At 36.8% G+C, this 11,833-nt stretch overlaps 1 protein-coding gene across 4 annotated transcripts in view; it reads left to right on the top strand.

Moving 5' to 3' along the window:
• The window catches only part of FAM114A1 (family with sequence similarity 114 member A1), a 62,142-nt gene extending 54,398 nt beyond the window's left edge, over nt 1-7,744 (top strand). For all 4 annotated transcript variants that reach the window (XM_006918930.3, XM_015595022.2, XM_015595021.2 and 1 more), the window contains 2 exons: nt 2,264-2,317; nt 4,068-7,744. In XM_006918930.3, coding sequence (XP_006918992.1) covers nt 2,264-2,317; nt 4,068-4,166 — 153 coding nt within the window. In that variant the 3' untranslated portion in view covers nt 4,167-7,744. The remainder of the gene's footprint in view (nt 1-2,263; nt 2,318-4,067) is intronic.
• Nucleotides 7,745-11,833: the final 4,089 nt, after the last annotated feature.

Below are 11,833 nucleotides of genomic sequence, written 5' to 3'. Positions count from 1 at the left end.
AGTTTACTAGGTGAGAAACTGAGCCCCAGAGAGGTGAACTGATTCACCCAGGCCTTGCAATTGATCTCTCAACGTCCACTTGACTGCCTATCAAAACATCAGACAGCCAACTGCTTGGTTCTCTACCGTCATCTAGCAATATGTCTCCATGTGTGTGTGTGTGTTGTATGCTGTCTATGATTCATGTTAAACATTAACTTATTTACATTAGTGGATAATAGTTATGGTATTGCTTTCCATTCCTTTTAACATATTGTATTCCGGTACAGTGCTTTTCGACTCTTAACGTGCAAGAAAATCATCTGGAGATCTCGTTAAAGGCAGATTCTGATTCAGTGGGTCTGGGATGAGGACTGAGTTTCTACATTTCTAACAAGCTCCTAGGGTGATAACAGTGTTCCTAATCCACAGTCTACATTTTTGAATAGCAAAGCTCTAGTAGATGAATGTTGTACTTGAACTTATATACATATATACAGTTGATCCTTGAACAACATGAGTGTGAACTGCAAGTCCATTTACACATATTTTTTTTCAACAAACACTGTAAATGTATTTTCCTTATGATTTTCTTAATAACATTATCTTTTCTGCAGCTTCCTTTATTGTAAAGACACAGTATGTAATATATATAACATATAAAATATGTGTTAATTGACTATTTATGTTATTGATAAGACTTCCGGTCAATAGAAGGCTATTAGGAGTTAAGTTTTGGGGAACTGAAAAGTTATATGCAGATTTTCAACTTATGTGGGAGGGTATCAGTGTACCTAACCCCCACATTGTTCAGGATCAACCATATATACACATGACTATAAACAAATGTTTGGTGCACAAAATCAGGAACACACAAGTTATTACTTTAGAAAAAGAAAAAGTTAAGTCTAAATAGAGTTTACTGAAATGCCATCTCGCCACAATAATCCTCATCTTGTGTTGTGATGCATCATTTACATTAAGTCATTGTTTCTGTTCTCTAAAGCGGCCATTATTCATAACTTGAAGTTAATGAGTGTGTATTGCTCTCCAGACTCTATTAAATTTGCTTGCACATCTCATTGAGTCTGAAAACCAATGTCATTTTATTGCCCCGATTTTGATTATATTTTAAAGGTTTATTGATAATCAAATAAACATGAAAGCAAATGCCATAATGGATTTTCTGGTTACTTACTAAAATGACTGGGTTTTTAAAGATTCCTTTTTTCCCAAGACTCCATTATGGTCTCCCCAGTAAGATGTTACTTCACCCTCAGCAGAGTAGTGTGAATGAAAGTGGGCTCTTCTGGCAAGATGTACTTTATTTGCATACTTTTGTTTACCATAAAGTCCTCTGAGTACAGTGAGGAAAATCAGCCAATTAAGATTGCCCTCTTTCTTTCCAGGCCCTTTAATATTTATTGTCTAAGAGTCAGTCGAACATTTTAGATAGAGAAGACTTATGATGGATAGACCTATAGTGGAAATAATAATCATGATGATACTAACAGTAGCTCTCATTTTTTGAATATCTACTTTATATTAATATTAGACTTATTTTTGCAAACTGGGATCTGCAGACCTGTTTGCAAGTTATATTTAAGAATGTTTTTGTTTTGCTAGTAACCTGGAAGGCACATCCTATAATCAAGTACCCACATTTATATTTAGAATAAGAAAAAAACAAAAAAGAAGACTAAGAAGCAGAGCTGGGACTAGAATGGGGAGTAAGGTACTTAACACACCTGCAGAATTTAAGGGGCCCAAGAGAGACAAAGAAACAACTTCAGTCATCTAGATAGTAATTATAGTGCAATATTTTAAAAAATCAAAATGCATGCAAGAAAATCATGATGATGAACAAAATATCAACATCTTAAGTAAAGATAGGATTCAACTTGCACTTGTACAACTCAGCCTCACTCACCTCAGCCTAATCCCAGACCGGCCGGCCATAAGCTTTTAAACAGTTATAAAGGTCTGAGTTTAAATTTCTAGCTATGTGACTTTAAACAAGCTCCTCAACTTTGCTGATTCCTACTTTCTCATCTTTAAATTAGAGTTATCATGGTACCTATCTACCTCCTAGGATTTCTGTCAAAATTAAACGAGATCATATAGTAGAGGCAGCAAATATGACACCTGGTCTAGAGTAAGCATTCCACTTCTCTTCCCCTTCCTTTCTAAGAGATCCTTCAACAAAGCCAGTATATGACATTTTATGTAGCAAGCCTTGTAGTATGAGTACCTAATCTGTCAATTTCATCCTTTGATTCCACAGAGCAACAAGAAGGCTGAGGTCCTTAACCCCATGATCAATAGTGTATTGTTAGAGGTAAGTGGCCCCAGAGAGAAAGTACTTCTGAATCAAAGCAAATGTTAGAGCTACATTTTTTTGTTGTTGTTTTTCTCCCAGGCAGCAAGTGTTACTGCAATTCTAAATCTTATCATCAACAGTCTTTTTGAGTACATTTGTGAAGCTCAACCAGCTGTAAACCCTCGGGTGAAGCAACAATACCTAATTTTCAAGAATTCCTGATTATAAAGAGAAACGCTAAGCTTGCATGTTATTTCTGTCACTGTTTCCTCTGGCAGAAGCAGATTTCTGCTGCCAAGTTTGGCATCAGATTTAACACTATGATTATTGACTGCAATGAGGGATTCTCATTCAATGGTGATTTCTGTAAAAATGGGCACTTCCTTCCATTTACAAAACCTTTGATTTAGCTGGGTCTTAGCTCCAGACTGGAAAAATGATAAGTAGACAATTTAGCCTCTGCCTGCTCAGTGACTAGAGGCACCCTCTCTGCAACCACTTGCCCTGTGGCCTCTCCACTCAACAAGACTTTATAGCATAGGTAGAAGGTGCCCCGATACTACTGCGTCTTTATCAGAAGCAGTGATATGAGAAGAAAAGAGTCCCAAGAACATTCTTGAGTCATAAGGCACTGTGTTCTACCTGTGACTGGTGGAAGAAGACCTTCTGTTAAGGGCCACACTATAAGAAACTGGCATATCTATAGCCACAGAGCACCCAGCTGAAGGCATAAGGTGCTGACAAGTTTATACATGGGCAATGCATATGCAATAGTTTTTTTTGCTGTCTGAAGTAACTGTCAATTGCATAGTTTGAAAATTACCAAACTTCAGGTCACAGAGGGCTACCTGAATGTTTATAGCGATGTTTTTAGGAGTCATGCCTTACTGTTAAGAAAATACTACCAAGGTACAAAAGTAACAAAGTGGTGGACCAAGTGTTATTTGTAGGGCACAGCCACACAGTGGAATGGAGTCGACCAGAAGGGACAAGAAATACAGGGGCAGTTTCCAGAGGGACAGACACAGTTGAGAGGAAACCCAGGCAGTGATCAGAGGCAGAATATGGAACAAGAAAATATCTCCCCTGGCAGCCCAGAAGGCATTAGCAGATTAATTTACCACATCAGTCATAAAGACTATGAGGGCAAATGTTTATTCATTCTCCCAGTGGAAAATTCCTCATAGTTTATTTACCTGAAATTTTAAATGCTTCCTCCCCACCAAATACTGTACATTGAAGCACCACAGAAAATGGCAACATCAAACATCCAAACCAAGTAGACGGTATCAATATGTGTGAGAGGATGAGAGTGTTCAAGGTTTGCTGTGAATAACTGCACAGTAATAATTCCAGTTAGCTTTATATAGACCATTCTTGTTTATTCATGTATAGGTAGGACAAACTATAGCCTCCTTCATACTGTGCTTTTGTGTTATTTCAGGGCAGTGGGGTTGGTCTGGGAAGTGGATAGTTAAGATTGGACATATTGGGTCATTAATACACATACAATGATGTGCCCTAAAAGTTTATGGAAATGGCTTGCCTCGTTTTGAGTGAATTCTTCTCTCTGGTAGTACAGATAATTAAAAGCCGGACTCACACCATCCGAAGGAATGTGTTTACCTTTGCTTTAATCACCAACATTACAAGAAAAATATTATAAAATTAGGTGAAACTTGATGAGAGGAAACATTATCAAACTGGAAGAAATGTCAAGATTGAACTATGAAAATAATCCTTTAACCACATTTTTCTCCTCTCTCAGGGCTGCAATAGCACAACATACATACAGGATGCCTTCCAGCTGCTTCTGCCTGTTCTGCAGGTTTCACATATCCAGATCACTTCAAAAGCACAGCCATGACCTAGCCAGACTCTATCAAGTTCAAGGAAACAGCAGGCTTTGATATGTTTATCATTGAAGGTGATACTTTCTAAACATCTGGCCTCAGACACCCATTTGAGGACACTACAAGCAACTTTGCACAGACAACATTGAGAATGCAAGTTTAAAGCGAGTATCATTTCTCTTAATGCACATTTTTTTTTTTACAAATAATTGTGTTTTCTTTATGTTAATTTAAATGTACAGAGCTTTGTATTGATTATTTCCTTTAATATGAAATTCATTCACAAATGCTTATTGCCATTTTCCTGGTCAAGCATGCTCTATTTAGAAATCTGTGGGCAGACCGTAGACTTTTTTTTTAATCCTTTAAATTTCCACCTTTAAAATTTCCACTCTTGTAGTATTACTTTAAATTCATTCTTATACTGAACTTAGTTTCGTTACATAATTGTCATGGGCAAAGATAACACTATTTATATATAGATTTACCAATTATGCTTAAAGACGAATATAAGTATCTTTTTATAGCCATTCATTCTTGAAACAAACATTTATTGAGTTCCACTGTATGCTCACAATAGAGGAACATGCTCTCACCCCAATACAAACAGATATTCTGAAAAAAGATTTATAATAATTCTTAAACTACTTTAAAATACTAATAAAGTTTCTGAACCGTAAAAAATTTGAAGAACAAGGTAAATTGGTGGTTTTAAAAATGTTCTACCCTTCAATTTATTGTATTTTTCCATACTCCTTGAACATTTTTATCCCAAACTTTACATATGGGATGAAAATATATATGAAAAGGGGTGCTAAAGAGTATTTAGTTTAAAACTGACTTCTTATGACCATAAATACATGATAGCCTAATTACAAAGCTTGGAAGTAGTCAAATAGAAAATTAAAAGGATTTCAACACAATAGACTCCCACGAATGCACGTTTAAATCTACTGCAGTTGAGTCAGGCTGTTTTATGAATATACAGAACATACTCACCAGTAGCAAATACCATCATTGCTTCTAAAGTGCAGCAAATACTGATGTGTGGGTTGACTAACTGGCGTATTGATCTTGAGAGGCTGCACGGAAGACCCTGCGAGGAGAAATGTTGTCAATGGCCACTTCTCTTGAGCTCCAAACATTCATATCGGGGTGCTATATGATGCTATTTCAGGGCCCCACTGACACCCCTACAGGCACTGTCACAAGACATCTACCCCTGTGTCTCTCTTCAGGGCAAATGAGACCTATACTTATGCAAGTGTGAAAAATACTTCCTTCAGATTTGCTTTTACTCCCCTGATAGAGTAGACTGCCTTTGTTCCATACAAGCAAAGTAAGGATGTTTTAATATCATCCTACATCTTATAGCATTTCATTTGTCTATATCCTGCTAGATTCCCAGAATTAAACTTTAAGCCTAACTGTACCCATTTAGTGCATAGCAAAATTTTAGTCAGAAAATAAATTATCAATCTGTAAAAGAATGAGATAATTATTTTTTAAAAAGTGGGTGACATCATTTACATTGCATTTTCATTTGTGTATCTTCTGAAATGGCCACATAGAAAACATAAGAACAATTTATTTACAATTTTGAAAAAAAGATCCAAAGGAATCAATTAAAGTTGCTTTATTTTTTACTTGCTTTTGGATTACCTAAAATATTTCTGCTATTAAGTCTAGAGAACAATTAAGTGATGAACGTGTTGCTTCTACCTCCTCAGAAATTTTAGACTTTTAATATATAGATCGGAGAAAAGGACTTAGATTTTTAATTTCTTGACATCAGATTTTTTAGCATCAGGTAAATTTATAGACGTTAACTGGAAATGTAAAAGAAACAAATAGTTTCAAAGAAGCTAGATTCTCAGAATTTGACTTTAAGCCTAACTGTACCCATATGGTACATAGCAAAATTTTAATCATAAAATAAATTAGAAATCTGTAAAAGAATAAGAGAGATAATTATTATTTTTAAAGCAGGTTACATCATTTACATTGCATTTTCATGTCTTTTGATCAGGTGAAGACATAAACTGAGAGATGATTCTCTGGGCCTACTTCTATGGTCTGTGGATTACATTATTTAAGAGAGAATACTCACTTAAAATATATCCGCCCTCCAGGATTGCTCTCTTTCAATACTGCTTTTCACTATCACTTTTAAATAATTGCTTCTTTGCTTTGCTTTAAAAGCTGGCAAAGCACAGGATCCAAATTTGGACAAGATGTCAATGAATGATTTAACAGACTGACTTTGGAAGTTTTTTATTCCTTCAATAATCTTTTACATAAATTGGGTTCATTTCACTCTGTGCAATTACCCTGAATAAGCGTGCCAGATTTTTCTTACATCAAGTGCAAAATAAGTTCTAGTCTAAATAATGAATGTAGCCTTGTGCCTGTGCCTTATTAAATCAAAAGCATCAAAAGTCTATTTCACATTCAAAGCAAAATGCATCCAAGAAAAATTCCTTTGGGGTATTGATATGTACGCTGCTAAAGGGCAAAACTGAGTCCCAAATCTTAAAGCAGAGGCCTAAACTTAAATATTCTCTCCCACTGAGAACAGAAATCTCTCTTTTCCCTGGGTCTCACTCTGGGCTGCACATCAAGCTCATGGTTAAATGAGTGGTGTGACTAGCTGAGGCAGTGTCAGGAGTGAGCTACTAAGGAAACATGGACCTGCAGAGCTCACAGGAGATGAAAGAAGCACCAACCTTGAGCAGTCTAAAGGAAAGTGCTAAGTATAGGGTAGATGTCTGAACCCAGAAATGAGAATGTTTCTGTGCTTTGTAGAAGTCACTGGCCCAGGTGCTCAAATATCGGAGAAATCACCTTCTGCACAGGCTAGCCATGCTCTGCTTAAGTTAGAAACAAAAGCAGACAGATTGCAATCATAGCCATCCCAGTGGTCCAGGACATAACTTCTTAGGGAAGCAATTTAGCAAAAATGTGAAACAAACATATTTCTCTTCTTCCCTAAAAAAATTACACACACACACACGTACACACATGTGTGTATGTGTACGTGTATATATATATGTATATATACATACAATATATATGTATATATACATACTATATATATATACATTATATATGTGTATATATATGTATATATATATTGAACAGATGGGGTAGATCATGATACATAACTTCAATCTGTATTTAATTTTATAAAAGCAATTATTCAGGGTCAGGCTAATTTTTATAATGTAAAAACTGCCCTTTGAGCTTCCTCTTAAGCGTACCCTACATTTTTATATTCAGATCCAGGCTTCAACTTGATTTCTTAAATTCTTGTGTTTGTAAAGGTGCATCAGAAGAGATCATATAGACTGTCCATCTTAGAACTACAATTTTGCCCTGATTTTGTGGTTGGTTAGAATTTTTAAAACCGTAGGAGTAGATTCAGGCCAGCTATTCATCACATTAAAAAAAAAAAGAATCCTGTGGTTTACCATTTGTTTTGTTTTCTAGATATCGTATAACTTATTCAGGTTTATGTTCATTTTCTGTATGTTCATTTATAATAGATGCTCTACTGCTAATATCTGCTATTAAAATCTGAGAAAAGACACCATTCTGGTTTTTTGGGTTTTTTTTTTTTGCTTAGATCTTGAAAATAATCTGAGTTATTCTACCCTTTAGGCATTTGACCTTCAGCAAGGATTAAATTATTACAACCCAACAGTAAGAAATGTATCGATGGCATTTCTGATATCTCTGATGTCTAAGGGTCATCATACACTAGGAATAGAGGCTGATCACGGAGGGTTAAGATTTTGTGTTGGGATTTAAGCTACATTTACCTTTGGATCAAAGAGTATTTTTCTCTGCATGAGCTGTCAGCCAAAAAGCAATAGGATTATGTCTGCCGTGGCCACTGCTGACTCACTTGACAGGCCTGTCTCTTGTATTAGTCGAAAAGGAATTCTATCCTGCAAAAGAATAATATGTATATTTCTTATATGCCTTCACTGAGTACAGAAATTTGGGGTGATTCAGAGATGGTCCATCTGCCTGCCCTGAGTTTTACCACCAGGCTTCTAGAGCTGCCACTTGGAGGGAAAAACCAGCGTAGAAGCCAAGGCCAGATGGATGAAATCTCGGCAGGAAGCAAAGCTAAGCCTCTGCCTTTGAGTTCCTGCCATCCTCATTATTTTTCTCTCTCATGCTTTTTTAAAGTCCTGCCTCTCTTTTCCACATCTTTTCTTTCACTTTCTCTACATTTATATTATCCTTTCTTTCTCTATCTCACCGGAAAACAATCCATCTAAAAGACTTCAATAATAATAATTAGTATGTATTTACCATGTGCCGGGCACTGTGTTTTCTATGCATTATCCAATTTAATTTCCGCTATGTGTTGACACATATATCAGGTAGATATTATTACAATCATCATTGCACAAATGAGAACACTGAGATCCAAAGAAATTGTATAACTCAGCTAATATTACACAACTAGAATAAACAGCCAGGATTCAAAACCATTTCAGTATGACCTGACTAGCTAGCATTTTAAACTATTACACAGTGTGTCTTAATGAAAGAGAAATGTAACATGTTATTTTTAGAGGCATATAAACACTTAAATGTTTAGCTCTCTTTATGCTGTGAGGTAGATTTATAGCTGAAAGACTTGGTCGTCAGCTTTGTTTTTTTCCATGCAACTGAGAACAAGCTGGGACTAAAGAGACGCAAAATGAAGCCACACGAGGTTATTGGGACCCTGGGTTGTTCTCACCAAAGGCCTCTTCACTGCTTCACACACATTTACATCAAGCAGTTTCCTGGTCATCATGAATACAGCATCCTGTCTCACAGGTGCCTTTGCTGTTCCTAAAATGGTTTTATTTCCTCCTCCTGCTCTCTTTTCTCTGCTGCCGGAAAAGCCCATTTGTAAATCACCACCCTTCCTGAAAAACCTTAACCCTCTACTATCTGCCTAGAGTACTAGAGGATGAGTTTTTAATGCTTTCCTTGCCTTGAAGATTTCGATTTGTCTAGGCAACCTTTCAGCTGACTCTTCAGTACCAGGTGCTATGAGTTACAGATAAATGTTTTAAAGACGTGCTAAATAATGCCTTGCTTCTGAACTTGGTGCTGTTCCCTATTAAGCTTAAGAAATGGTGTTGGTGGTGATACTGGTGATGATGATAATGATGACGGTGGTGGTAGTGTGACTTATTCACTGAGTACTGACTGTTAAAAAAATGTAACTTCCGTGGCTGAAAGCATTTTTAAAAAGGAGGGTTTATTGAGCCATAAAACCCCAGGTCCTGGCCTGTGAAGTCTAAACTATGTCCGTCATCTTGGAGTTGACGGGCTTTTTTTTTTTTTTTTTTTTTAGGGGGAAGAAAGATGTGAATTGTTTTGAAAATATTTATACCAGCTACAGATTCAGGAGGAGTGGAGGGATTAGGTAAAGCAGAGGCAGTTCTGGGATAGGTAGAAAGAAGTGGTTGCTCCTTTGGATTGACTATGGGCAAGTCTGGAAAGTTCATGCCTCAGAAGAAGTGGAGGCTTCTGGGGTGCAGTGCACCTGGCCATTCTCTGTTTGGAAATTGAAGAAACTGCCACCTGGAAGTTAATTCAGAGTTCCAACACACACTCAGGAACGTGAGCAGTCTTTAGTCAGCTGGCCCTGCAGTTGTTAACTGATAAAACTCTTCCTGGCTCTCCCTTCTACCCTCTGGTCTGCTGTAATTTAATTTAGGACATCTCAGAATTTTCTCCTTGTCATTACTAAGTTCCAGACACTTTATCTCCATAATCTCTTTTAATCCCCAATGTCAACCTTCTGAGAGAGCTACTATTATCATACCCATCTACAGATGAGAAACAAAACTCAGAGAGATTAAATAATCTGCCTAAAGTGACCCAACTAATAATTGGAAGAGCTAGGGTATATATCCAGGCAGTATGTAAAATGCTAGATAGAGCCCATAGACAGACAAGGAACTACCTGGTCATAAAAAGGAAAAGATGCTAATTTTCCCCTGGGTTAAATTCTTCTCTTCTAGTTAATGCTTGGGTTCTCCTCTCTCTATCCTCTGGCCTCAGGCAGAAACAAATTGCTCCACAAATCTCTGTCAGAGGGCTAACCACATTTTTCCTGCCAATGCCTCTGATCCCAAGAGAAAGTGGATAGCCTATATGTCCCATACTCCCTTACATTATAAACCTCATGTTGGGTGATCCATTTCTTAGAAAAATATGCTAGCATTTTGACACTTCTTCAAGAAAGCTCTGGTCTGCTATCTTTGGAAAAATTCCACTGCTGGGAAATGTGACAAAGGACAAGGGACCAAATGATGAACTGCAGGACAGAAAAACCGTGGCCATTTGTCAGGCATCTAGAGGGCATCTTAGTCAGGGTTGAGCAGGATGCTTTTCTTGCAGACAGGCTCACAGCTCCCTCCCTCACTTCCTTCACATCTTTATTCAAAAGCCACTTTCTCAGTGAGGTCTCTCCGGGTCCAGTGTTACCCTCCCAAAATTTTATATACCTTTTCGCTGCTTTGTTTTTTTTCTCCCTAGGATATATCAGTATCTGACATCCTTTATATCTTACTTATTTGTCTATTATCTGTCTCTTGCACTAATATGTAAGTTCAGGAATAAGACACAAAACATGGATTTTTTTTGTCTGTTACCATATTCTCAGCACTTGAAGCAGTGCTTGACACATAGTAGGTATTCAGCTATTACTTGTTGAATTAAAAAACGCAAATGTATAGTCTATAAATACCAGATAAGAGACTGGAGATAGCTGTTTATAGGGTAATTAATGATTTAAAAAATCTGGTTGTGTTATATTATAAAATGTTAACTATAGAAATAATGGAATCCATATTAGTGGTATTTGGTGTTATAGCATAAATAGGTATGATTTGAGGGCTTAGAAATGTACAATTTTTTTTTCTATTAAAGTGAATTAATTTACTTTTTTCTCACTTAGAAAAATTCACTCTATGAGGGATTTTTCAAGACTCATCATCTGGCAGGGGTAGACTATAGTGAAAAATTAGAATCACCTAACTAAGTAACTGTGGTATGCCAATACCGTGGAATAGAAGGCAACGGTTAAAGGGAATAAAAAGACTATCTTCGTCAGTTTGGTCTGCTATAAGAAATATGGCATAAATTAAGCGGTTTAAATAATTAACATTTATTTCTCTAGTTCTGGAGGCAGGAAAGTTCAAAATCAAGGTGCCAGCAGATCCAGCGTCTGGTTTGCAGATGACTGTCTTCTCATTGTTTCCTCACATAGCAGAGAGCAGAGAAGATGAGGGGAGGCAAACTTTCTTCTGTCTCTTCTTATTAGGACACTAATTCCAGTTATGAGGGCTCCGTGCTTATGACCTACTTACTTCCCAAAGGCACTGCCTCCGAATACCATCACATTGGGGATTAGGCTTCAACACTTTAATTTTGAAGGAACACAAATTTTTGGTTCATACCAAGATGAAACAGACCTCTATACTAACAGATCAAGCCTAAGGTGTATTATTGACTGTAAATAGAAAGCTACAGTATGGTACTTATAATATATTTACATAAAATAACACATGCATGCACAAACACAAATGGGCCACACACACATGCACATGCATACACACACATGCACACACATAAACACACTTATTGAAAAAGATCTGGAAAT

The sequence above is a fragment of the Pteropus alecto genome, unplaced genomic scaffold (assembly GCF_000325575.1).
Source record: "Pteropus alecto unplaced genomic scaffold, ASM32557v1 scaffold5, whole genome shotgun sequence".
NCBI classification, from domain to species: Eukaryota; Metazoa; Chordata; class Mammalia; order Chiroptera; family Pteropodidae; genus Pteropus; species Pteropus alecto.
The sequence above is the reverse complement of the archived record's forward strand: the minus strand, read 5'-3'. Positions and strand labels throughout refer to the sequence as shown.